The following is a 26,637-nucleotide window of genomic DNA, read 5'->3' as shown; positions in this document are numbered from 1 at the left end:
TTGAACCATGCTTCCTCCTGTGCCACACCGATGGGTGGGACAATCCCACCAGGACAGGGCAGGAGGGCAGAGAAGGAGCTTTCCCACACAGCCTTTCTCCCAGGAGAGAGACAAACATGTCCAAGGAAACACAGGAAAATGAGACAGGCTGAGCACAACACAAACCCTGGGGCTTCCCTCTGCCTCCAGCCTTTGGGGTGGTGATGTCCTGGGGCAGAGTCTGCTGTACGGGACTGCAGGAGGGGAATGGAGGGAAGGGGTGTTTGGCCCTTCTGAACCAAACCTCCAACTCGCAGCTCCTTGCAGTCATGGGGCTGGGATCCAGCTGTCCAGGCGGCCTTGTGCACACTTTGCATCCCCTCTTTAACGTGGGAGAAGACGACCCTTTCTGAATTATCAGATCTATCCCAGGATGACTTTCAAATCAGTGGTTGCAGACAGGAGGACTTTTGGATAGAAGCATTTATTCTGCCCGTCCTTCCCAGTCTGCGTAGCTGGGGACCCACCGGGGCCAGTGCAGGTCCCAGCAGCGCCTGGATCCATTCCAGTCTGGCATCGGACGTCCTAACCTTGTGTCAAGTCTCCCTAAGACAAATGCTCCACTTGACGTTTCAACGAAACTCAAACAAAAGCCCCACACTCTTATTTGTGCTGCTCCCCTACACACGTCCCATAAAGAAACCGAGAGCAAACAAATCTGTGCAGAGGACTCTCACGGGGAGCCCCGAGCGCCGTGCTCTGTACACACACATCCCTGTGCCTGGTGCACGGCTGCTGCTGGTCACCCCGCTTCCTTATCACAGTTTGTACAGTCGGCAGCTTGAAGTCTGCCCAGCAGCACAGAGGGCCCCCGGGAAGGCTCTCTGCACCCTCGGATGGCAGGGCTCTGCAGCAGCCCCGGGGAGGGGTGATGGATGGACGCAATAACCTTGTTTCATAAAAGCTCGGTGTTTTTCTTTTTGCTTTCCTTGCTTTCAAACCCCTTGCCACAGGGAAGCGTTTTGTGGGGCATTTTGGAGAGGCCAGGCTATGGTTTGCTGGAGTGCACCACTGGAGATCTCGGCACCAACCAGAGCTGCTGGGGACCAGCTGGGATCTCTGGGCCACGTGCTCCACAGTGAGGAAAGATGGAGCCAGGGCAGACCCTGTCCCAGTGCCAGCCCCCATTGCAAAGCCAGTCCCCATCCCAAAGCCGTGCCCTGTGCACCAGGATCTGTCATGGTTAGGCTCACAGGAGCTCGCCAGTGGTACCAGTGACGCATTTTGGAAGCATAAAGCTGGCCAGCAAAGGCTTGGGCAGACCTTGGCCTCCACAGAGGCTGGCTGTCCAAGTTTTTGAGAGCAGGTTTCTGTCCTCAGCCCTTCTCCAAAGAGACAAGAGCCCCTTGCAGCCATCCCTCCCTTGCAGGCACCACTAGCAAGAAGCAGGGACTCACCCATGCAGGAATCCCGCTGCTCTTCGTAGCCAGCACTGCACACACACTTCCCGATGGGCACCAACCATTCTCCCTCGGCACTGCAGTACATTTTGGGAGTGTCTCTCTCCTCCGAATGGCCCACGCACTCTCCCCGCACTTCCACCAAGGAGGACGAGTCCGCCCCAGTCACAGCCTCAGAGAAGGATGCCAAGTTCCTGACCATTGCCGGGCACTTCTTGTAGTACACCCGCACCGAAACAATGGCAATGCAAGCACCTATGTCCTGGAAGGCCAAGTAGAAACCCCTCTTGCTCAGCGGCCCCACGCCCCGGACCTCTGTGTTCAGCTTCAGGCGCCTCACCCCCAGGTCTACATTGGTGAAGCTCTCATCAGCTGCGATGGTGTCAATCTTCAAAAACTGGCTCTCCCGGGTGCTGGTGCCTAGGTCCCGGTCAGACTCCAGGTAGTAGAGGTTGAAAGTCTCCTTGCAGGTGCCCAGCACGCCCGGCATGCTGTTACAGTCCCGCAGCGTGAATTTAATCTCTGCATAGACCCGCCGAGCGCCATCCCGTTGAACCCAGTTGGTCCGTAGCCAGTTGTTCTGGTTGGGGGTCATGACGTTACAGACCTGGTAGGTGTGGATGGGGCTGAAAAACTCATCCATTTCATTGATCGAATCCCACTGCGGGACAGAGAGAGAGCAGGTCATTCCAGATGTCCCTGAACACCGGGTGAGCACAGGACATGCAAGACTCTGTGCCATCACCCACCCCGGGATGAACTCCCTCTGCTCCTGCATCTGTGGCTGGACGAGATATCACTGCTGCCACAGGCCAAGGGAAAATGAGGATGAGCAGATTTTACCCAGCACTGATTTGGGCAGTAGCTCTCACAGCCCACCCTGATGCAGAGCTGGGTGAAGTGCACCCCTCTTCGCAGGTGGGAATGCTTGAATGAGTCTGATCTGATGGCAGAAACTGATGGCAGCGTGTGTTTGGGAGAGCTCCAAACCCTCCAGACCATGTCTGCAAGTCCCTTTTCATGATGCTCAACCTGCCATTTGCAGCAGCAGCAGGAAGACACCTGTGTGGTGCTCACCTGGGTCTCTTCTGGCTCATGCAATCTCCATGCACGAAATAAACAGGATGCTTTCCAGCTGGAGAATGAGTTTCAGGGTGCATACCACGGGGTGAAGGGTAAGCATGCAGTGAACACAGGACTTCCAGGAAGAAACGGGAGTTCATGGGGGCTCTGAGCCCCCTTGTTCCCAGGCAAGACCAGGTTAGTGTTGTTCCTTGGTGTGAGCCCACAGTGCTCAGCCCAGCTGAAGGCTGGACTGGGGGCTGGCTCTGGGAGCCCAGGGGATTGCAGCTGGACAGTTCTGGGGTTAAAATTCAGTGTAGTGGTGGCAGCAGGGGGAGCTTGGGGAGGAGATGCTGGGCAAAAGCAGGTTTCAGCAAGCAGGATTGCAATAGAGGGGTGGTCAGGGTGAGTTCAGAGGGACATTTGCATCATCTAAGGGAGGGATGCTAAGTGATTTTAACTGATGAGAAGTAGTGAGATTTTTTGATACAAATGAGCTCCATAGCTGAGGGACAAGTTGAATTTAGTTGTTGGGGACTACAGGACACTTCTGGGGTCTCACTCTTGCCTTACATGTCTCCCTCTGCACCCTCTCCAACCTCACCAACTCCTCACCAGGACCCAGAGACCTTCCCTTCTCTGGGGGCTTCCCACCACCTCTTCAGCTCACAACCCTGTCCAAACCAGGCACTCCAATCACATCCCATGTGCTGGGTTTGGGACCCCTGAATTTTTCTTATGGGAGAAGGATGAGGAGGAAGAAGAGCAGAGGAGTACATCAAACCCTCTGACTTTTCCCTGGACTTAGCAACAGACTTTGAAGATGCCTGGGTCCCACCACCATACCCAAGTCCAGCTGTGAGGGGCAGCCCCAGGTGCAGCCCTGCAGAATTTGGGGAAGGTACTGGCACCCCTGCAGCATTTGCTGCTCTGCCTACCAAACCATCATCCCCCACAGCCTCAGCACCCCTCTGCCTTCACCTTCCTCATGCTCTGCCTGCACCGCCAAAGGCAGCTGGCAGGGACACCCCACCTTGGCACCACGCGTTCCCTGCCTGCCTGTGTGCTGTCTGGGGCAGGGGCTGGGGGAGCCAAGCAAAGCTCCAGCAGCGGTGCACAGAGCAAGAAGACAAATCTTTTAAGCAGCATTGCAAGTATATTAAAATAAAACTCTGGGCTTGCTCTGACGGGGCAAAAATGGTGTTTTCTTATGTGAGTGGTGACCAGACAAAACCAACAGCAGCCCAGACAGAAGGAGCCTGATGCTCAGCTCAGAGAGGGTGAGCCTGAAGACTTCACCCCTGTGATTCTGGGAGCTGACGAGGATGCACATCTGCTGTGACAGGCACCTGACAGCCTTGCAATGTGGACATCACACCTCCAGAGCATTAGAGATATTGGAAAGGGGTTATCAGTGATACTTGTAAGACAGCCCGCTCCCTTCTCCCCTTTCAGGTGGGAAAGTCCTTCCTCATTTAATCTGCTCAGCCTGCAGCTCCTGGGGTTGCTGTGCCTTCTGCTAGTGCTGGGGTGATCAGAGCAGTCATTTTGGTGATGTACATCTTCAAAACTCCCCCAGCATCTTGCATTTAGGAGGAAATTGCTCATTCCTAAAGAGCTTAAAGCAACCTGGAAAGGGCAGCAGCTCCAGGTGCAAACTTCAGCAAAAGCTCATTCAGAGGGGAACATGCTGCCAAAGGGTGTCAAAGTTAAGCCACTGCCAGGAGAGAAAAATATTTCTGGTTCTTTTAAAAAAAATTGTCTTCTGAGTTCCAGAAATGCCCAGGTTCATCCTAGGATCACTGAAAACCTGCTCTGCATCCCCACACTGGGGTAGACAACATGGGAAGCGGCCAGGCTACCTGTGTGCTTTGCTGGAGGGGTGAGCAGCAGCATCCCTCTTACTATGCCTCAGCTGCCCCAACCACAGAGGTGAGCCTGTAGAAAGTGCTGTGACACCCAGGATACACTACTGCACGTGACCAAGGGGTACAGGGGTGCCCTGAAATGTGTGCAGTAGTAGGCACGGCACAGCTCCCTGCACACCCCTGCACCGGGGCCAGTGGGAGTCAGCCAGCTCCCTGCTCCTGCATCAACGTACGCACGCACTGCGGTGCTGCGGAGGGTGTGGAAGTCGTTGTCGAAATTAATCGAGCACAAATTAACACAACATCTGTTTCCTGTCTTTTCCCTGCTGAGTTCCCCGGGGGAAGTGAGGCAGAGCTGCGCGTGGGAGGAGACACGCAGGGCAAGGGCAGAGCTGAGGGTGGCGAGCAGGGATGCTCCTTGCAATGCATGGGAGCTCCCTCTGCAACGTCTGGAGGGCTCAGGGCTCTCTAGGAATGTCCGGCAAGGAAAATACAAGGTTATTGTGTGCACCAAAATGCCTTGGCCTCCAGCTAGTGTGGTTGCTTTGGGTCTCCAGACATTCACTTCTCTCCCAAATCTGGCAGAGGAGATGGTGCTCATGACCACAGTGTTCCCACACCCCTGTGGCACTGCCAGAGCTGGCAGCGTTCTCACTGCTGGCAGAGAGCAGGGAACTAAATGCCCATCTCCAAGCACCAGCAATGGTTGGCATCAACCACAGGGGAGAACTTGGAGGGTTTGCAGCATCACTCTTTCAAACTTGGTGCTTTTTTGCTCAGCAGCTGAACTGTCAGCTCTTTCCCACGGTCATATGCAGCGCTTTGGGACCTCAGTCTGAGACTAGCCCAAAACACCACACCTGTGCCACTGGCCTATGGGACGAGTGCTCTGCCGTCGGTGGAAATGCACAGAGGGAAGGCAGGCCACCTGAATGGCTGGGTTAGATGCCACAGTTGCATCTTCCCAGCGTGCCACAATGCAACACAGGTCCCATGAGCTCTGCCAGGCCCCAGGACCTGCGGGGAATTGGGATGGAGGGACTCACTTCAGAAATCCCCATGACTTGAAGGGTTTTTCTATTTCACCTTAATTACAGGCTCTTACGGCCAGGCAGAGGAGTCTCTGATGCTGGGTACTATCAGTTCAAGAGCGCAGGCACTGTGCACCCACCCAGCCTCCCCACATCGCCTGCTCTCGGCTGACAGTTTGAAGTGGCTTTTATTAAACAAAGCTCTGCCCAGCCCCCGTCATTGCGATAAGATCCCCTAGCGAGACGGAAATGAGGACATCATAATTAACGTGGTGAGCGCACACATTGAGGGGGGAACGGACATGATTGCATCTGTATTCAGGGGCTTGCCTAATAGTTTAAATTAAAGTCAACACTAGTTATAAAAAAATTTGCCAGATTATGAAAGGCAAAAGATGCAAACACCAGATATCTGGGCAGCTGAGCAAGGTCTTAGAAGTCTCCCAGGGCCTGTGTGGCACAGCAGAGCAGGGAGGAGGAGGATGATGAGGAGGAGCAGAGGAGGCAAACACGCAAGGAGAGACCACGGTCCCCCTGGAACAGCATCTCAGCCTCCCACCACTCTTGCAGTGCCCATGGAGGGAACCAAGGGATGAGGTCTCCCCAGCCCTGGGATGGCTTCCAGGAGGGATACCAGGTCTGCCTGGCACGGCAAAGCTGCCACCGCTGAGACATCCAGCACTCTCCTTCACTCCCAAGAGCTGCCAGGTCCCTCACACCACTGTCACTGAGAGAGGGGAAAAAAAAGAGAGGGACGTTATTGCAGCTATAAATCATTAGATGGGAGGCATTAATGGAGATAATCCCCATGAAATCAGTCACTGCTGTGGCTAAGGAGGGATTTGTCAGGCAGTTAACTACCCTGAGCTTCACGGCAGGTGATTAACTCCTGGTAGTGACCAGCATCTGGGGAATTAGCAATAACCCAACATTTACTGAACAAGCACTGGGAGATGAGCTTTTATCTCAACTACTAGTCTAAATCTTTATTTTCCAATGTTCCATTCCTATGCATCTTTTTTTTTTTCAAAGAAATAGAGTTTCGCTGCAGCTTGCCCTGTAACTTGCTGGCATTCCTGGATCTAGGCAGAGGCTCCAGATTGGAAGAGAAACCCAAGAAATGGCACAAGGACATCAAAGTGACAGAGGGCAGAAGACATGGCCTGGGCAGAGGGGAGAGCCCCAATATCTGTTGGTGCTCCGAGGAGAAAGACACGACCCTGAAGGGGGTTGAAATGGCAAGCACCTAGCACAGCTTGGACTGGGGACAGGGTCTTTGCAGCGTGGGCTTGGGGCAAAGCGGGACCCGGCTCTGCTCTGCAAATAGGGCAGTTTGCAACAGCACTGTACACCAGCGTGAAATCCCCATCCCTGATGTGCAAACACTGCTGAGAGACCATCCTACGGGCAGAAATGTGTCATCCATGCTCTAAGCTGGTTGTTCAAGCAAATCTGGTGCCTTTCTGCCAGTTTTCTTTCTAAGCTACTGCAGAATGAGGGAAGAGCACTCTTGGCTAATTGTGCCCAGGGGCCTCAGGATTCGTCCCTTTACCAGAGTGGAGGGGCAGAGACGGGGAGGTGCAAACCACCTCTGAAGGTCCCACCAGCAAAGCCAACATGGAGCATGCCAGGCGTTGGGGCAGCTGCCCGGGTGGCAGATACCCACCAGCTCTCTGGGCTGACCCCAGCCCATGCAGCGAGAGGGTGCTGGGGGGTCGGTCCGCGGAGGTGCTGCTGGGGGGCAGACGGAAGGCCATGGGCAGCATGGGGGGCCCTTCTCCAGCATTCAAGGTGCTCCCATTATAATTAGCTTTTGCAAGGCATCATTCAAGCTCCTTAGATACCCTGTGTCTGAACAAAATCATTTTCTGTTTGACTTTGTAAATCAAAGTAGATGATACAATAATTATTAATAATATGTTGACTTATCTCATCAGCGTTTTAATTAGTCAGTAGAAAAGCAATTTGCAAAGGGGCCGATCAGGCTCCCTCTGATCCAGCAGTTCCCATGCCAAGCAAGGAGAGGGGAGAGAAGGGCAGTGGGGCACTGGGGCGTTTTACTGGGGAGAGCTGGGAAACCAGAGGCACAGAAGGAGAAGGGGCAGCCTCTTTGACGGCGCTGATAAGAGTTTAATTTTCAATGCAAAGGGAATTGTTCTGGGGATGGAGCGAGCTGCAAAGCTCCTGGGAGCCCTTTGAAGTTATAATTGAGAGGAGCCGCAGCCTGCGGGACAGGGATGCTCCTGGTGACCCTTCTGCTTCCTGCACGTGTCTCCAGGGTGGAGGTGAGGGGGGGGGACACAATTAATCCCCTGAGCGGCAATTACAGCCAATTACCCCTCAGTTAATTGTCTGGCAAGAGGAAATGTCAAAACAGGCCACGCATGCCTCCCTGATGGCTTGACACTCCCCAGGGCCACGGTGCTGCTGACCCCCACTGTGCCCATTGCTCCCAGCCCCCTGCTCCTCTGCTCTTGCTGGACACAGCAAACCTAGAGAGAAAAAATCCTTCCTGTAAGGCGAGTTTACCTTGCCCACAGGTGTGACGAAAACATAAGGACTTAGCAAGGGGAACCCTTCCAGTTTTGCCCTGCTGATGATTTGGACGTTTGCCCTGGCTGTGCGGGCAGCTCTGGGATCTCCCAGTCCAGAAGAGGAAACCTCTGAGATGGTCACCTTTTCTTCTCCTCCCCAGGAGCCCCAGAGAGGTGGGACAGGACCTGCAGGTGCTGGAAAAGCGAGCTGTAGGGCAGTAGGGTCTGAGGTAGCGGACACAAGTCCCCTCCTTAAGCTCCTCAGGCTGGGGACTAGGGCTCTGTGCCATGCAAAGACCCAGCCAGAGCTACCCACCTCCCCGCTGTCACCCCTGCAGTGGCCCTGGGCTCACACAGGGCAGAGGAATGAAGATGTGGGTAAAGCAAAACCAAACACGACTTCAGCTGGGGAGCCAGGGTCAGCAATGCTGTCCCTTGGCAGGAGGATGCTGTGACAGATGTGTCTGTTCGTGGACGGAGCAGAGACACTGTGGGGAAATCCTGCACCCCCCGGCACCCAGCGCAGCCTCCAGCTGCAGCTCAGGCAGGACAGCCAGCAGGCAGCAAGGGAGGATAGCACGGGGAGGTGGGGGGCACTGCCACCTTCTTTCCAGCAGGAATATATGAATTAAGGAAACAGCAGCAAAAATAAGGGACCTCAAATAAAATCTGGCTTCACAGCACACCACCTCCATAGTACACCAGCAACTGGGCTGTACCCAGCCAAGGGCTGCCAGAGTGACAGCACGCTGCAGCGGGCAGCGACAGTCCCAGGGACACCAGCAGCACTCCTGAGATGGTGACCAGCAAACTCAGTCCCTTTCCCAGAGCAGAGATCACACCCGGCATCTCTCCCACCTGGATTTGAACCCTGCTGTAGGGGCTGCTCAGGAGGCATCTGCTCAGTGCCAAACCATTGGCACCGAGAGCGAGTGTGCCATAGCAGCTTCTCTGAGACACCAGCACCCTATCCCACCTCCTTTCCGGTGATGGCAACTGGATCCAAGTGCAAATTTACTGCTCAAAAAGCACCTGGAGCTGAAGGAGCAGCAGGAGAGTAAGGGAATGAGATGCTCTTTTGGGATGATGTGATGCAATGGCCCATGGAGGAAGAACCACAGTCCAGACAAGTGTTCAGAGGAGCCATTAAAACATCCAGCTGGAAAAAGATAGGCAAAGTTGTTTGTGCAAGAACTTCACAGTGAAACCCAAGCACCCTCCTTGAAGGTGTTCAAGACGGTTTTCACACAGCCATATGGTTGCACTCTCAGTAACAAGGCCATGAGTTGGGCAAAAGCACAGGGTAAGTGAAGGGTGGTGTTACCCCATGACTTTTACACTTACACAGCAGCATGTCCAAGAGGTGGCTTTGGTGTTAGGTATTATACAAGTCTTTTTGTTTTTTATTTTGGCATCCAATATTAACTTTTTAATAAATATCACTAATAACGTGGAGACTTCAGACATGTACTAGGATGCAGGAGTTGCTGGGCTGCTGGTGAAGGGCTGCTGGGCATCTGCTGTAGTGCAAGAGAGCAGCACAGCGGTGACTGCCCTGTGAGCCAGCCCCAGCACCCTAATGGGCTGGAACTCAGGATTCATCCCCTGGATTTGCAGATGTGCAATACAGATGCTGCATCTTAACTGGTCATGGAAGTCCCTGATGTGGTGAGAAAGAGACACCTGCGGGCTCAATCCCTTGTCTGCTTCAGGAGTGCAAGGCCCTGCCCAGTCATGCCCATGTGTCCCCCAGACAGCCAGCTCAGGTGGATTCATCTTCACCTAGATCACCTAGGTGATGTGATGGATGCCAGCTGCATGTCTGACAGCTAGCAATGGGTCTGGGGATGCGGTCAGCTCACACAGGCATCTGGAGAGCTGGACTCATGGTGGAGGATCCAGAAGAAGGAGGGTCTTGGGCAGTCTGCGAGCAGTGGAGGGTCTGACTATGGGCAGGAATTGCTTAGAATGTGGTGAAGGGCAGAGCAGTGGAAGCAGACAAAGGAAAACAGCCCTCACTCCCAGAAACATCCTCCCTCCCAGGGGAGCAGAGGAAGCCCTGGTCCTTCATCCCCTGAACATGCATCAGGCCCCTCCAGGATGCCAGGACTTGGCAGCGGGGCTGGCATGAGATGGCAGGAGCAGGGTGACAGGGCAGGGATCCACATTACCAAGGGCAGCCTGTGCATGACCATGAAGAGGACAACATCTCCCTCATCCGGGCAATGGCAGAAGAGAGGCTGGTGGCTGGAAACCAAAGCCAGGCAAACCCACGTAAGGATGGGTTTTTAACAGCAACCTGTTAACAACATCACTACAGGACCTGGAGGATTTACCACCACTGGTAATTTTGTAGTCAAGGATGTTTTTTTTCTAAAAGCTGGGCTTTTCTGAGATGCGAGTGGATTGACAGGTCCAAAAGCCTGTATTTATGCAGGAGATCACATCACATTAGCTCTGCGGTCCCCTCTGACCTTGTACCTCTGAATCTATTACATTTCCAGGATAGTCATCATTGCAACAGCTAACTGCTAAAATTAGAGCTGAGTTAATTATTTAATATATTTACTTATATGATAATGTCTGATGTAAATCTGATCGTTGTTATTATTATGAATTCACAGTTCTGAACACTCCTGCTCAAACAGCGTGGGGACTGAAAGTCTTAAGCAACAGATCAATGAAAATGATTAGAGGCCTGGGAAGATTTCTGTAGGAGGCGGAATTGAAAAGATTAGGACCATTTAGTTCAGAGAGGGGATGAAAAAAGAGTGGACATGAAAAACCAACACAGCAGCGAAAGCCAGGTAGGCACCCCAATTTTGCACGTTTTGTGCATGCAGCAGGCTCCACTGTGCCTTGCAGTTGGTCCTGTGTGTATTTATGGGGTTGTTTCTGTTCACCAAACAAATGAGCAAAATCCTTACAGCCAGATCACCACTGCCATCTGAAACTCGCTATTTCCAGAAAGCTGCTGCTGCTGCAGAAAAACCTGGACATGGAAATGCAAGTGAAGGGAGCGTGAGGAGAGGATCCAGCCGGTAGAGATGGCAGGCTCGGTGGGGGTCACCACCTCGACATCCCTCCCAGCCACTTCGCAAGGCTGTGCATTTACATCCCCATTCCCTTTCAGAAACCATCCGCAGGGGATGGTCCCCTGACCCTCCTGCCCAGTTCCAACAGCAAACTCTGATTGAGAGTGGTTGAGAGCTTCCCAGTCATTTTGGACTGTTCCTCCTGATGCTCCCCCGGTGCAGCCAGGAATGAGAGGCTTCTCAACGTGAGTGCCCATAGGGCAATCCAGCTTTTGAGTTCCCTCAAAGCTCAGAACCTGGTGACAACCTGGTCCCTACCAGGGGACATGGAGAGTTAAATGACATTTCCAAACTGGCCGCATCCCACTGCTAGTCTTTCAGGCTGACATTTTCCCAACAGACATGGTCTCATTGATGAGGCTTTGGGCAACCTCGTCTAGTGGAGGGTGTTGGAACTAGATGATCTTTGAGATCCCTTCCAACTCAAACCATTCTATGATTCTATGATTCTATGATTGACCCATCAGCACTGACCAAGGCACCAGCCTGGGGCTGAGATGTCCATTCACCCTACCCACAGTGACCCATGGTCACCTGTCCCACTGGGGTCCCCCATGCACCAACAGCCGCTTCATACTTACCCCGTGCGAGGGATAAGTCATCCAGCCCCAGTCCCCCGGGATTGTTGACGTGTCTAGCAAGTTCACTGGAAAACACAGGAGCAAAATGCTGCGTCAGAAAGCTTTGTCCCCATCCCTGAGGGCAAGAAACCAAGCCACCACAAATGACCCCTCCTTGCACCCCACTGACTTGAGTGTCCCCTGCACTCATCAATCCATGGAGCTGCTGCCAGGGACCTGCCTGGATGCAGCTAAGGCAGATATGGAGTGAGGGGATGGCAACAAATGATGCTCCCCGGAACTGGTTTGGGGTAGAGTTTGGGTTGGGCTGTATCAATCCTGGCCATAGGACTGAGAGCAATGTGTCCTTTTGGAGGAGAGGGGGCTGCAAACAGCAGGTCAGAGGGGATACAGAGCAGGTCAGAGGGGATGCAAGGCAAGGAGGACCTGGGGAAACAAACTCTGAACATCAGGTTGTCCACCAGTCCCATCCTGAGCCAACACTGATGCAATCAGAGCATCATTCCTCGCTTGGACATTTCTCCTCCAGAGGCTCCACTGAGCCCTTTAGGTTCACATCCCTCCCAGCATCACCAGTTTGAAGTCTGCACTCCAGCAGCCGCTGTAATTACACACTGCGGTGCCCGGCTCCAGCACAAAGTGATCCCCCATGGTCCTGGCTGACACCCCACTGGAGAGGCCCGGCCGTGGGGGACCGGCTGCTTGAGCAGGTCCATCAAAGCCAACCCTTCAAAAGCCCTGCCACCACCAGGAGCCCAGATTAATGAGGAGACACGGGCAAATCTGCAAGGAGAGGGGAGCAGCTTCTGCGTGGGGAGAGGTGATGATGCCTTTGAATGTGTTCAGGAGCTTCCCGTTGAGACCTGTGCAGTGTTAGCAGGGAGGGGAAGTGGGATGCCGTGACATCACTGCATGCACAGGGTGAGCTGCCCCTGAGTGTCATATACTGCCCATGAGCCGCACACCCAGATCCAGCAGCATCAGGCAGCAGAGAGCCTTGCCACTGCCTGATATCCTCCCCCAACTTCCTCAGCACCTGAGGAAGGAGCCCAATCCCCAGCTCCAGGGTACAGGTCCAGAGGGATGGAGGCTTGGGAGAGGGTGCCGGCAAGGTGTCCTCACCCTTGGGAGTGACTGCACCGACACCAGCGTGTCCATGCCTCATCACCCCTCATCAGCACCAGGGTCCCTCAGGGATCTCCAGTGCCTCCAGCTTTTCCCAGTGCTCTTTGCCCTGCAGCCACCCAGCAAGGTCAAGTCCACACTGGATGCTGTGTCCCTGCTGTCTCCTCTTCCTCACCCTCGAGCAGGATCAAACTGGACCTCAAGGCAACTTGGTGCAGCATCCCTGCTGCAGTACTGCATCTCAGCTGCTCACAGGGCTGTGGGGGGATGCTGGTCTTGGTGCAAGGCACCAGCTTGTCGCAGCAGGGATGGGGCATGTCGGGACAGCGGCTCCAGCCCCAGCAGAGGCTGAGCTCAGCGTGACGCTGGTCCCAGCAGCCAGAGGAACGGGTGCCACTTTCATTTACTATTACCAGGCAGGGAAAGAGAGAGGAGGGGGAGAGAGGAGCAGAGACGTGAGCTGGCTGTGAAACGCCCGGACGTCATGCTCCTGACAGAGCAGATTAGGAGCTTTTGAGGCATTTATTAATGTTAGCAGAACAATTTGAAAGAATTTCCAGGGTTTCTTATGTGACTCCATTGGCCCAACAGCAAGCTGAGCCCCTCCACTCCCTGCACGGTGCTGCTCCCACTGCTAAAGAGGCCCCTTGCCCTCAGCACGGAGTAATTACCTCAGAGATCTCAAATCCATTTTTATTTGTTATTGTTAATCTGAAGATTTTCTGCCTATTTTCCCTGGGTAATTCACCCAGCAGGAGCTTGGGCTCGGGAGTTTTCCTGCTCACAGTGCAGGAGCACGGTCCCGGTGACCCTCAGCAGGCAGGCTGCAGAGAGGGGACCGCTTTCGCAGACCCTCTCTCCCCCCTGCCGTGGTCTCTGCACCCTCTTTCCCACGCTGAGATGCTCAGCGATGGACGTGGCTGCCTCTCGCTGCTCTTCAAGCAGCACGAGGAGCCTGCGCGGACCGGGGTCCAGCTGGAGCATCACGCCGTGGGGAACGATGCTGAGAACAGAGCAGGCATGGTGGGACATACCCCAGGCTTGTCTGCACAGCGGTGCATGGTACCTGGAGACAGCTTGCTACACCCCATCTCACCATATGGATCGTATGGGTGTCACCCAACTTCATACAGACAAAGGAGCCCACCTTTCGGGTGCTTTGGTGCACAAATAACTAGACATGCTTGCATTCCCTGCAAACACGCCTGTGCAGCAGATTGCTCATGTCTCTCTGCAGGAAGAGGGACAAGATATTTCTTTTATTCCTCAGCCGGTGTTTCAGCCAAGTGCATAGGAGTCCTGCGCATTAAGCCTACTGCAGTGAGCATTGCACAAATACAAAGGCATTGCGTGTCCAAGAGCTCTTGTGTTAACTTACGGTATAGCACACACATCTGTAGATATGAGCATCCATATAGCAGCACTATTACATGTTATGCTCAGATATGCGGAGGCCAAAACCTCCCGAAACCCAACTGCCCGTTTCAGGGAAAGGCTACAGACCAACGCCTGTAGCAGGGGAACCTGCTGCATCGCATGCGACAAGTGCCCCGTCCAGCCCCTTGCAGGTGATCTCCTGGCTGTGTCACTTCTCCAGGGGCGATGCTCAGAAAGAGCCCGCCCTTGATGCCGGGGGGCAAGTGAGACCACCACAAAGGACCCCTTTCAGCTGAAACCTTTCTCAGAAAATGTGCCGGTTTGGGAGACCTCTCTCCTACAGCTGGGCAATTCTGTTTGATGTTATGGACTGTCTGCACGTATCAATCTCAAACTGCAAGCTCCATTTTGTTTTCCGAGCACCATTTTGTATTTTCCCTATTCTGTGCCTTGGCTTTGACTCGGCGTATTGAGCCAAAACACCAGGAGGTGTCAGGGGAAATTCTCGCACTGGTGGAAAAGCTGTCAAGCCTGATTGCCCATTCAAATGGAAGCACCTAGGAGCAAGCAGGTCGCTTCCCCAGCACCAACTGGGGTCTTGAGACGGAGCCTCATGCAAGGCAGACCTACTTGCTCCTTTATAAAGTTGCATCAATGTAAATGTTGCATGAGGAGTGCACATGGCAATCTCATAGATGCAGATTATGCAGGAGTCGAAGACTAGGTGTATGTATATGATGTATACATATATAAGTATAATTTATTTATACCTACATCTTTATTTTTATATCTATATCTATATATCTATATCTGTATCTGTACCCATACCCATATCTACCAAATTCTAAACATCACTTGGGATGATTGAGGAAGCCAAAGCAGGGTCTAGCATTCAGAGGATGTGCGTTTTGCCTGGGTCCATATATCTGTATATATAGAGTGAATGCTCAGAAACCCTTCCCTACACTTGTGCTGGTGGCCGTGGCTCCTGCAGGGATGTATTACATCCCTACAGAGGCACGGGCACCTTGGGGTCCCACATCCAAGCATCCCGGGCTCAGGAAGGGTGCCGTGGGATCCACGGCTGCCCAGCTCAGGGGAGCCTGTGGACCCTCAGCCCACCCGTGGGTGCATGGTGGGGCGGTGGGACAAGCCCAGGAGTGACACGGTGAGGGATGCGCTGAACCCCGGCCTCTAGGACAGCAGTGGGGGACCAAAGAGGGCTCTGAGCTCCCTCGCTAATTGTTAACCCACTGTGGTCCTCACTCTAATTACTCTGCCGTCTCCCTCCTAGGCAGGGGCTTTGTAGCGCAGGCGTGGGGAGGAAGGGTCAGTGGGAGCAGCCCTGTTCCCTTGGGCTTCAGTTCCTCTCCATCACAACTTCAAAGGCCTCCCAAGATTCACAGCAAGGCTCCCCCCCATGCAACAACGCCTTTTGCATCGATAATTAAACTCTTATCAGCACGGTTAGGCACTCCAGCTGCCTGCTACCCAAAGACCAGCGGGCTCAGCCCCCACAGCCCCATGTGGGTCTGCACACCCCACACCAGCCCCACAGCCCCAACCTGACTCGGTGGGGGAAGGACACAGGGAGGGTTATCCGCAGCGGGAAGAGTGTCAGGATATGGGAAAGGGGCAGGGAGAGGCTCCCAGAGAGGAGGGGGACAAGAGCCACTGGCATTCATTTCCCATCAGCGCAGGCAGGACTTTGAAGGGGCAGGTGGGGCCGGGGTGGGTCAGCTATTTGTGTCCCACCGTTTAATCCAGGGGCTTGCTGAATAGCCAGCCGTGACCTTTCCAACTTGGGAGGCAAAGCTGAGCAACAAAGCTGTGTCCTACTGGCCTCGGAGCATTGCAGGGGGACGGGATGGGATGCTTCGCTTTCAGCTTCCCCCTCCCCGGAACAATATTTATCTTAAAAGAAAGAAAAACAGTCATTTATTCACCAACACACGAGGCCAAGAACTGGGGCTTCAAGGTGAAAGCAGCAAGCCTGGCGGGGAGGTCAGTTCTTCCCATGTGGGAGCTGTGCGCAGGGGATGTGCCCCATGGATGCGGGTCGGCACCGCGGCAGTGGGGCGATGCTCAGCAGTGCTCAGCCGCGCAAGCGGCCGCATCCAGCCAGGCTTTGTCGAGCGGCTGCTTGTCCACGAGGCTGCACGTACTAAGGACACAGCAGGGATGGTGCTCGCATCGGCACCCGCTGCCTTGGCTGCCCAGAGAGGAAATTTAGGAAGGTATTGCGGGTAGATAAAAAACATATCACCAAATCTGGCAGGAACGTGGGATTTCCACATTTCTGGAAATGCCAGAATCAGGCTGAAAAAAAATAAATTATTAAAAAGAAACATTTTCAAACAATTGCTGTGAAAAAGCAGTGCTGCTTTTTGGATGTGCCCTAATTCCCATTTCAGGATTTCTTCTCAGACCTCCGGATTGTTGCTGTGAACTTTCTATATTTAATTTTATATCATTTTGTAATGCATCAGAAGTGGTAATGCCCATAAGGACTGCCCAGAGGGTCACCCCTTTTCAGTATACCAGGAGCAGAAGATACTTTGATGTAGGAAGAAAGCTTGTTTGTTCAATCAGTGCTAACAAAAAGCCGCAGTTCAGGTTTTAAAAATAAAATGATCAACCTGATCCTACCAGACCCTGCATGATATCATGTAAGATAATGTGCAGCGCAAGAGCATAACCTGTGGTAGGACTGAGATGTCATGAAATAATGTAAAAAAATGAAACAAAACAAAACACCCTGAATAAAGTATTTCCAAGGCTAAAAACCTTGAAATTATAGGGCAGCATTTTTTTCCCCAGAAAAAAAAAAAAAATCAAAAGCTAAACAACAAAAAAATGTTCCCTCTCAGAAATATAGGTGAGAAAATATAGATGTAAAATGCTCATGTTTCCTACTTTGAGAATCCTGATGCTTGTGTGTGGTGGGACAGCCAGGGTGAATTGGGCACGCTGGCTTAGGTGTCCCAAATTAAAGCACACACACTACCCACCACCGGGCAGGGGGTTGTGGTACCGGTGTGCATCTCCACACACACAGGTTTTAGTGCAAACTGTGCATGGTCAGAGCTGGACATAAATAATTGACTGGAAATTTGAAAACCCACGGGCTGTCCCAGGGCTTGAGGACGAGGTGTACAGGGACAGACCCGAGGCTCAGAGCGAGGGGTGAGCACATGTTTCCATGTTCCTAGTCCAGGTGCCGGTGGGGAAGGAGATATTTCGGGCTCAAGGGGCTGCTGGGCTTGTTGTAATTCAGGGCAGAAGCCAGAGGAAGAGGTGGGAAGGCTCTGGGGATGGGGGCGGTGAGAAAGGTCAGAGAGGCAAGAAATTCCATGGAAACATCCGATGTGAGCAGGGGAAGGAGCAGGACCGCGGCGAGGCTGGGGAGGGGGCTGGCACTGGGGAGAGCCAAGGGCGGCTGAAAGGTCCCTGCAGCTCTGGAGGATGGCTCTGCAGAGCTGATGTGCCCAGGTCTGGATTTGGCCATGGGAGCCATGCGGGTCCTTTCCACCACAATGTCCCCAGCCTAAGGGACGGCAAGATGGCATGGACCCGTCCATCAGCAGAGCCGGCACAGCCACCCCTCAGCACCACGTTTGGCTAAAGCCCTGCAAGATTTAATGTGTCCAACCCACACACACGCAAAGGACAGCCGCTCGCATCCCTGACCAGTGTCCCCAAACCCAGAAGCTTGAAGATCAGCTAAAGGACCTTCACCTGGACCAGGACTTCCCATTTTCCACCAAGCGGCAGGGACATGGGGAATATCTCATGCTACCAGTAATGCAATATCATGACAGTCTCTAAAAATTAGACAGGAGAGTTTTCTAACACAAAATACACCCTTCTGCTTGTGGTAAGCAAAACCTGTGTGGTATAGATTGGGGAAATGGGAGCCCTCTCCAGAGGGGTTTGTGCTGGTGGTTCCTTTGGGGTCCTCTGGGACCACACCAGTCCTGACTCCCTCTCCTCTTTTCTCACATTTGTTTCGTATAGTAAAATAGGCACAAATGCATTTCTTCAGCTTTAGCCACTGAGGTTTCCAAGTTCATCTACATTTTTTGGGAGCCAAAACTCACACCAGGCAAGCCCCTGATGCCATCCCAGGTCCTTATCGCAGAGCATCTCTCCACCTCTACACCACACGCCCATTCAGTTATCTCCTGCCTGTTTGGGACTTTGCAGATTTCTCACCCAAAATCAAGAGTCCCCGGTGTCGCTTCCAGCCGCTTCCCATGCCACTCACAGCGACTCAGGTGGACCCAGTGCTGGAGACCTGTGCCTGTAGCCTGTGAGTCCATCAGAGGGACAAACCTTGCAGCACCCCAAAAAAGACACCCTGCCCTTTCCACTGACTCCTGCATCCCAGCAGTCCTGGCAAAGATTTGAGTTTTATCCTCTCTGGAGTATTCATTAGAGAAATGTGGATTTTTGCAAATGTACTCACTTATCTGGATTTTCTGAAGGGGCTTTGGATGGCAGTTTTTCAGGCTGTCGGATGCTTTTCCCCTACCTTCTCTGAGGACGTCTTTTGCTTTCACACCAGTTGGCCACTCTAAACCATGCTTAGCTGTTTTTACCCCAGTGGCATTTTTAAAGCAAGTTAATTTCTTTTAAAGGCAATTACTTTGCTCTCTTAAAAATAGCTTTCTAAGCCGGAACATTTTCATGGACAAAAATACCAATACTAAAAACATTTGAGGGGACAGGCTAAATATCTCATGCCACCGGTAATGAAATATCATGAGAGACCTTAAAAACTGCACAGGAGTATTTTCTAACACAAAAGGTATCACATCGGAGGACGGCTCTAGTGACTTGTGTGTGCCCTTGGTGCCGGGATGGAGCTGGTCTGTCCATCTGCAGACAGTACTGCTGCCACTCACATGCATAGTTAAGGCATTTTAAATATGAGAAACTGGAGGTAGAGCAGAGGATACAGGCACAGCTGTGATACCAGGGCTGGAGGAAAAAAACAGAGAGAGGGGAACCTGCAGAGCCCGATCTGCTCGTGCCCACAAGGGGAGCGAGGCACCCGGTTGCACTCAGCGTACTTTCACAGCAAAAAAATACGGGCTCTTTAATCTAGCAAGAAAAGTCTAACAAGAACAAATGGCTGGAGGGTGAAGCCAGGCAAATTTGTATTAGGGAAAAGAGGGGTCCAATTTTTTAAGGCTGAGGCTGATGAGCCATTGGAACGGATCATTAAAGGCAGGGATGGGTCTGCCTTTGCCGACATCTTCAGATAGATGCTGAATACCTTTCCAGACTGTATCCCTGGGCCAAACACAGTTAATTAGGCTTTACTGGTGCGGCTGGACCTGATCCGTAAAAGAGTTACATCCTTTATGTGGTTATTTATGACCTTAAGTACAGTACATTTACACAAGCAGGACATAGGGGGTTTTTTTTGTTTCTTTTTGAAGAAAATACAACGCCGTGATCCCACCGCTCACTTTTGAACTACCAGGGCCGAAGGGGTTAATCGTTTCTCTGTGACAGAGGAATAATTTTGACTGTTGGTCATGCAAACACACTGGGGTTAGGAGAATGAACTATCAAAAACTGTCAGGGTATGAATAGAGTTATCATATGAATGGATTTGCCCCCGGAGATAAAGGCAGCACCGAAGGCTGCCAGCGAGGCGAGCAAGGACGTAGGAAACACAGGACCTGACCGAAACAAAGAGCAGAGGTGTCAGGATGTCTTGATGAAACCGGCGCTCCCCGGAGTCCTGCCTGCCCGGACCCGCAGGCACCGACCCCAGCGAGATGCATGGGACGAGCCTCTCTGCCTCCCCCCGGCCTAAGCATCCTTTGGGGCTGGGGTTCGTTGTTTTTTAATTCTTTTTTTTTCTTTTTCTTTTTCTTTTGGGTAAAATATTTTTCTAATCATTTCTCAGCAATCAAAAAAATAGGGAATTCCTTCGTCCCTGTAGTAATTCATCAGGTTTTCAGTTGTACTTAAATTTGGATTCATCAGATCTACTTCCACCATCACCAAAATGGGTGCCCATTTATTTTCACTGTAAATAAGCCCTTCACAATTTCAGAAAACAAGAATTCAAGGAGAATGAAAAACGCTCACAGAGTAGGTGCATTTTGCATGCTGTTGTGTTATTTTCCTGCAAATTTTGGGGTTTGGTTTTCCAGAAGTTTTGTAAGCTATTAATACAAGAAGGACATAAATGAAAATTAGATGAGAAAGACATCCCCCATGAGCCTACCTAAAATCAGCATTTTGAGAGCAGTCAAAAAATTACACACCCCAAAAATGATTTTTTTTTTTCAAACATAGCCCAAATCAACTCACTGTTCTAAACTAATGCTTTTCCATCCCCTGTCACCAAAACTCTGTATACCTAAACCCTCTTGTTTCCTATTGTTAGGGAGGAACACGGCATCCTCACAGCCTTTTTACAACTGAAAAACCTATTTCCTCTCCCTTTCAGACCTTGGCTTCTCCCGCAGCCCCGACTTCATCATTGCTACAGAAGGGGTAGAAAAGTGGTGTTGAATAAACACACAGACAAGTTTTTACCTCTTTTTCTATTTGAGCAGAGGGGCAATTAATGAGATTACAATCGAGAGATTAGCGGGGGAGGTTGCCGCAAACCCTTCCTCTGGCCCCCGTTTCGGCAGGCAGCAAGCCACTGGGTTTTCCCAAGGACCCTGGTCTCTCCCGCGCCCCATCCCTGTTGCGGGGAAGAAGAAAACATCTCCATCACCGACCCCATGGTGCAGGGAAAAGGCGAGCATCCCTGTGTCAACAGCTCTGCATCCTCCCCAGTGCGCTCCCCATACATCACCCTGTTACCCATCCCCTGCTGCTTCCCTCGGCCATCTCTATGTGCCCCGAAAAGCCAGGGGAGATGTCTCCAGGTCTCCTTTCCCTGCTGCACCATGTTCCCTGCCAAGTTAGCACCCAAGCTCACCCATGGGCCACAGGGTCCGTGCTGTGATGGGGAGGAAGGTCACCCACCTCATGGATGGAGGGCAGAACTGAGCCAGAGGCATCACCTGAGAGGGAGCAGACCCCAGCAGCAGCATTTGACGTGCCATTTTCTAGCAGAAAATACAATTTTGTCACCCCCCCAGACAAGCCCAAAATGTGGTAATTTCTACTCTTCTGATTTTCTTTCTATACAAAATATTTCATATTTTATTATCCAACTTCACTTCACGGTGTCATATAAAATAACCACTTGACTATTTTTGCCTATGCAACTTGGTGTGTAATAGTGTAAATATTGAATCTATCACACTATCTTCATATTATTGAAAATAATGTTTCTACCTCCCTGCTCTAAAGGAATTTAACAATATTTCAGACAAAATTTTTTCAGTGATCCAAATGAAAATCTTCCACATCCTGCGAATTTTCACCCATCTAGAAAATATCTGAGTTTAGGCTTTCAATGCATTTCGCAATGGCTGCAGCGCTGAAATGTGGGGATTTCCCATGGAATGGCGATTCCCTTTTTCTCCCATTTCCAGGACACTCACTGCATGCAAGACTGAAAGGAATAAAAAATAGAAGCTCAAAACTTCTTGGAACAAATCTTTCAGGAAAGAGGAAGACACTGGGAGCTCTTGGAACAGGAAGAAAATCAGACTGAAGCCGTTTCTTCAGGTTAATGCATGTCTTTATATACCAATTGCCTCCCAATACGCACAAGCAGAATGCAGCACACACCGGCCTTAAATTTGCTTTGCGGCTGTAATTTTCTACCCCGCAGCTCTTAAACGAGCGTTGGGCTTGCTGGGTAGCACGGCCAGAGATGCACGGCCAGAAGCAGCCCGTGGCTGTGGCAGCGGGCAGAGGTCACAGTCGGCAGCAGCGGGGCACTTTAGTGCACCACTGCTACACCCACACTGTGCCCGCACGTGCCACACGCTGTAGAAACGGGGTAGCAAAGCCCAGCACAGTTGGAGTGCAGGAGACACCAGGGCTGTGCTGCACTTTGCAGCATCTCCCCACATTTCTAGCCCCATCCCCATGCCAGCGTGCTCAACAATCTGCACCGCAACTGCGCCGGCACGGACGCTGCCACCAGCCTGTCCCAGCACCCTGAGATGTGGTTGCTGGAGGAGCCTGCGGCCACATCCCCAGCTCCGCTGCCCAAACGTGGGGCCTGGCTGGCACCAAGCTGCCCTGTGCCACCAGAGCTGTGCCCCAGTACCCGCGGAGGCACGAGCATCCTTGGGGTGGCGGACAGAGCACCACCAGCTTTCTGCAGGATCCCACGCGTTGTCGTGGTGCCACCCAGCACCTTCTGCCTGGTCTAACCCAGATCCAGCCTGCTTGGTCCTCCCCAGAGCCTGGCTGACCCCCAGCCCCATGCACCCCCCTGCCCAAGTCGGGGAAAGCTTTCCTTTGCAAAAAGTCTTGCGGGAAACTCAGGTCTTTCCCAGCTGTGGACAGGCAGACAGCAGTCCGGGGCCTGGCTGTCCATACAGATGCCATAAAACCCACCCCAGCAGCCAGCGATCTCCTCCGTGGAGGAAAGCAAAGAGGCCCCAGCCTCACTCACCCATGCCCAGGGTTAGCCGAGAGCCTGGGGCAGCATGGGCAGCATCCTGCACAGCACTCAGCCCAGGGCTCAGGACGCAGGCAGCTGCTACACCGTGGAGTGGAGGGCGAGCAAGGACTGGAGGTGTCGGGGTGCTGGGCTCCCATTCTGCACCTACGCAGCCCGTCCCCAGCAGTGAGACCCAATGCATCCCCCCTGCAAGGGCAGGAACACCAGTGGGGAAAGGAGCAGGATGAGCACCAGGAAGCAGACAGCTGGCAGAAAACAGGGTTAGGACCAGCAAATAGCTGGAAACGGGAAATACAAGTGAGGAAGACGGGCTGGGTGGGAGGGAAGGTGGGGGTGAGTGTTGGAAGATGGCAGCACAAGCAGGGACCTTGCCCAGCGGGGTGTCGCAAAGTGCACAAGGCATTGTGGTGCCAGCCCGTGGGCCTCGGCTGGCTGGAAGGGCGTCAGGGATGCAGGGCAGGAGAAGGGAGGGATGCAACTGCCACTGCCAGATAGGGACACTGGCACGGGGGCTGGCTGCGCCGTGCTGGCCACGGCTCTCAGACATAGCAGAAGGGAGGAAGGATGCTGCTGCCAGTGCCAAGGACACACTCAGGAGTGGGAACGGCAGATCTCCGGGTGACGAAGATCAGCAGACCTGGGAAGCAGCCATGCCACCGCTGCCAGTGTGGAAGGATGCAGGCGAGCGGGTGGGTGGCAGGCAGCAGGAGCAGCGCTGCTGAAGCCAAGGGGGGCCCAGGATGCCGGAGCAGGGTTGCACTGCCGACAAGGGCCAGGGATGAGCACAGCCGGCAGCAGTGTGGAGCGTCTGGGTGGCAGGAGCAGGCCTGACAGTGCTGACACCGAGATGTTGAGAGATGGTCCCTGGCTGCATCCCTGCTTCCCACTTCAGAAGTTTCCAGCCCTTTCCCTCACAACAAGTTTCCCACCTGAGTGCCCTTCCAGCTTCCAGCACCCTCTGCATGCCTTCCCGTGCCCACCCGCTTGATCCATCACAGCCCACGCCGCCCGGCCAGCACGCACGGCCCCGCGCTGCCGGCAGCTCTGGTGATGGGGATCACCATGGCTGAGCTGGTGCCTGCGTCCCTGTCCCCTCTGCAGCCACCCCTGCACGCTGCAGCAGAGCCCTTGCAGGGGAGGCCAGGCAGAGCTGGCAGGCATTGCTGCAGAAATCAAGTCCTCCTGCCCAGCTCTGAAGTTTAGCCTCCGGTGCAAAAGCTCCAGGATCAGCAAACTCAGGCAGGCAGGAACCTGGAGCTGTGCTCCCCTGGGAGCAGGGAAAAGCTAAGCCCACCAGACCCAGCAAGCCCATACGGATGCATCCAAACGCTGCAGAGATCCTGCGGGTCCCCCCAACAGTGCCCTGTCGTGACAGGGCCACCCCGGTTCCTACCTTCACTGGTGGTGGCGGAGAGGCAGGCAGCCAAAGCGATGACAATGGAGAGTGAGGATGTCAGATCCCTCTGTGCCCATGCCATGGTCCGGCGGGGCCACCAGGCACGGGACAGGGCCACCTCGGTCGTCCCAGCACCTCTGCGAGCGAGCGCCCAGAGCTACGACACACGCTGGCTAATGCAAAGGCACTTTGCGCACATTGCTCGCATCCACACAGGCAAGCGGCTCGGCAGGGAGGGAGCAGCCTGCCTGTCACCGCTCGCAAGCCAATGGGGTGGGTGGGCTCTGCAGTGAGCCCCCCTTCCCACACTATACGCGCACGCTGTACCCAGCCCGAGCATCCAGACGGCGGGCTCCCACTCCCCCCTGCCATCCGTCCTCCCTCCCTCACGACGCTCAAGCAGCCCCCGCTGCTTCTCACACTCATCCCTCTTCGCTGCTCTCGTCCGGCTGCTGCTGAAGTCAAACTTGCGGCCTGAGCTGTGATCCGGTGGAGAGCTCCCTGCTCGCTCAGGGTCAGGCGTGAAGGGGATGGGGTTACTCTTCAGTCCCAGTGGGCACAGAGAGGAAAACCCCTTGTCTGTGCTCCCCTTGCATGGCTGGGGCTGGGGCGGGCAGGCAGGCAGAACCTGTCCCCCTTGATGCTTTTCATGCCACATCCTCCTGGGACAGACAGACAGACAGACAGACACTCCCTGCTCACCCTGGAGCTGGGGCAGCAGGAGCAAGGGACAACACGGCCAGGGCTCACAACACCCAGCCTGTTTACAGCCGCGTTGGCCACCTGAGACAGGGCAAACCCCTTCAAAAGCAGAGTTAGGGAGGACACAGCGGTCATTCCAGGGTGGGCGAGGCCAGGCGCCGGGCAAGGGGACCCTGTGATGGGGGTCTGGCCTGCCTCGGGAGCACAGAGCATCCTCCCCACAGCCCTGCTGAGGAAGCCTCTGCGTCCCTCTTGTTTGGAGCTGCCAGAATTGCCGAGCTGGGTGAGTACCTTGCTCAGCATTAAACACTCGGCATCTGTCGACAGACCCCCTACAGCGGCCACGACTGTTTCCCCATCTAAATGCTGAACGATCACTAATACCTGCCCATGGTAACCACAGATGCTGACTCCCACCTATGCCACGTGCAGTGGGGGTATTCCATGCACTCAAGGCCAGGGGACCGAGGTGCGATTGCAGCACTCCCCTGCCCCCAGCAACTCACCCCAGGAAAAGGCATGTGAGGGAGGCAGTGTGTTCCTTGGAGATGCTGGACCCCATGCTGGGCACCCACGGCACTGCCAGCTGCTTCCTATGTGCTGGGGTGAAAGGGGCTCCCTGCCCGCCTCACAGCACGCGGTGGCAACAATTCCGCGTTCGGAAGGGATGAGGATTATGCCTGCAGGGACATGTCTGCACCACTCATCACCAGGACCTGGGAACAGCCCAGGGCATCAGATTCCTCCAGGTTTTTCGCTCTGCCGGCCTGGGAAGCTGTCCGTCCAGAGACAGCGATGGAGAGATCCTGTCATCAGTGGTATCATGGGATGGGCTTGCAGAGAGGCTCAGGCAGGGACACAGCCATGGCTTGGGGAGGACTCCAGCAGCTCCCAAGGCAGCTGACAGAGGTTGAGCGGTGCTGTGCAGCTAAGCAGTGGTCTTTGCAGTGGACCTTGGAGCAAAGGGGGCAGGGCTGATGGTTTCTGAACAGCACCAAGCCACCAGGAAGCCCCAGAGCAGCACTGATGCCTTGATGATTGCACCCCTGCAGCTGGTGGGAGAGTTCATTTTTGGCCAGATATTGCATTGCTACTCCAACCCAGCAACCACCCTGTGCTGAAAGGGCTTGTCACAGCTTGGTGCTGGATCATAGAATCATAGAATGGTTTGGGTTGGAAGGGGCCTCAAAGCCCATCCAGTTCCACCCCCCTGCCATGGGCAGGGACACCCTCCACTAGCCCAGGTTGCCCAAAGCCCCATCCACCCTGGCCTTGAACACTTCCAGGGATGGGGATCCCTCAACTCTTTGTCACCCAGTGCCCAAGCAGAGCCAGGCATGCTGAAGGGACACCATCCATACAGCCACCATCTCGGTCCCAAGCTCTGGAAAGAAACCTCTGGGGAAGCAGAAGACGGCTTTGAACTTGCAGTACTGAGTGACGCCCACTCCCAGTGTGATGCTCTAACGTGGAGGTTAACCCTGCAAACCTCCAACACAACCCAGGCACCCACACGGGCACTCCAGTCCCCTGGTGCCATCCCAGCCCCACGTATCCCAGGAATGTGGGTCCTCCAGGTCTTCCAGAGATGCCCAGGGCTACCAGATATTGCACCTCCCCATAGCTTTTGGCTTTGCTGTGACGTGAGATCCTAGAGAAGCTGTGATTGTTGGGCACTGTTACAGAGTGTAAAATGGCTTTGCAGGAGCCAGGACACACTGAATCCAGAATAGCGTGCCCCAAATTCCTCCCAGGGAACGGGAGGCCTCTCAGATACACTGTCAGCTTTGGGGAGAGAGGATGACATGTACTGGGGTGCCTGTGTGCTGTGGTGGGTGCAGCAGGGTGCTGAGCCTTGGCGCAG

The 26,637-nt window shown here is 53.7% G+C and overlaps 1 protein-coding gene across 1 annotated transcript in view; it reads right to left on the bottom strand.

The window, feature by feature from the left end:
• The window catches only part of EPHA8 (EPH receptor A8), a 49,477-nt gene extending 25,288 nt beyond the window's left edge, over positions 1-24,189 (bottom strand). The window contains exons 1-3 of the mRNA XM_075773138.1: positions 24,069-24,189; positions 11,611-11,675; positions 1,437-2,100 (exon numbers count right to left, since the gene is read on the bottom strand). Coding sequence (XP_075629253.1) covers positions 1,437-2,100; positions 11,611-11,675; positions 24,069-24,153 — 814 coding nt within the window. The 5' untranslated portion in view covers positions 24,154-24,189. The remainder of the gene's footprint in view (positions 1-1,436; positions 2,101-11,610; positions 11,676-24,068) is intronic.
• Between the last annotated feature and the right edge of the window lie 2,448 nt (positions 24,190-26,637).

The sequence above is a fragment of the Balearica regulorum genome, chromosome 21 (genome assembly GCF_011004875.1).
Source record: "Balearica regulorum gibbericeps isolate bBalReg1 chromosome 21, bBalReg1.pri, whole genome shotgun sequence".
Lineage (NCBI taxonomy): Eukaryota > Metazoa > Chordata > Aves > Gruiformes > Gruidae > Balearica > Balearica regulorum.
Note: the sequence above shows the minus strand (reverse complement) of the source record. Positions and strands in the feature narration are given on the sequence as shown.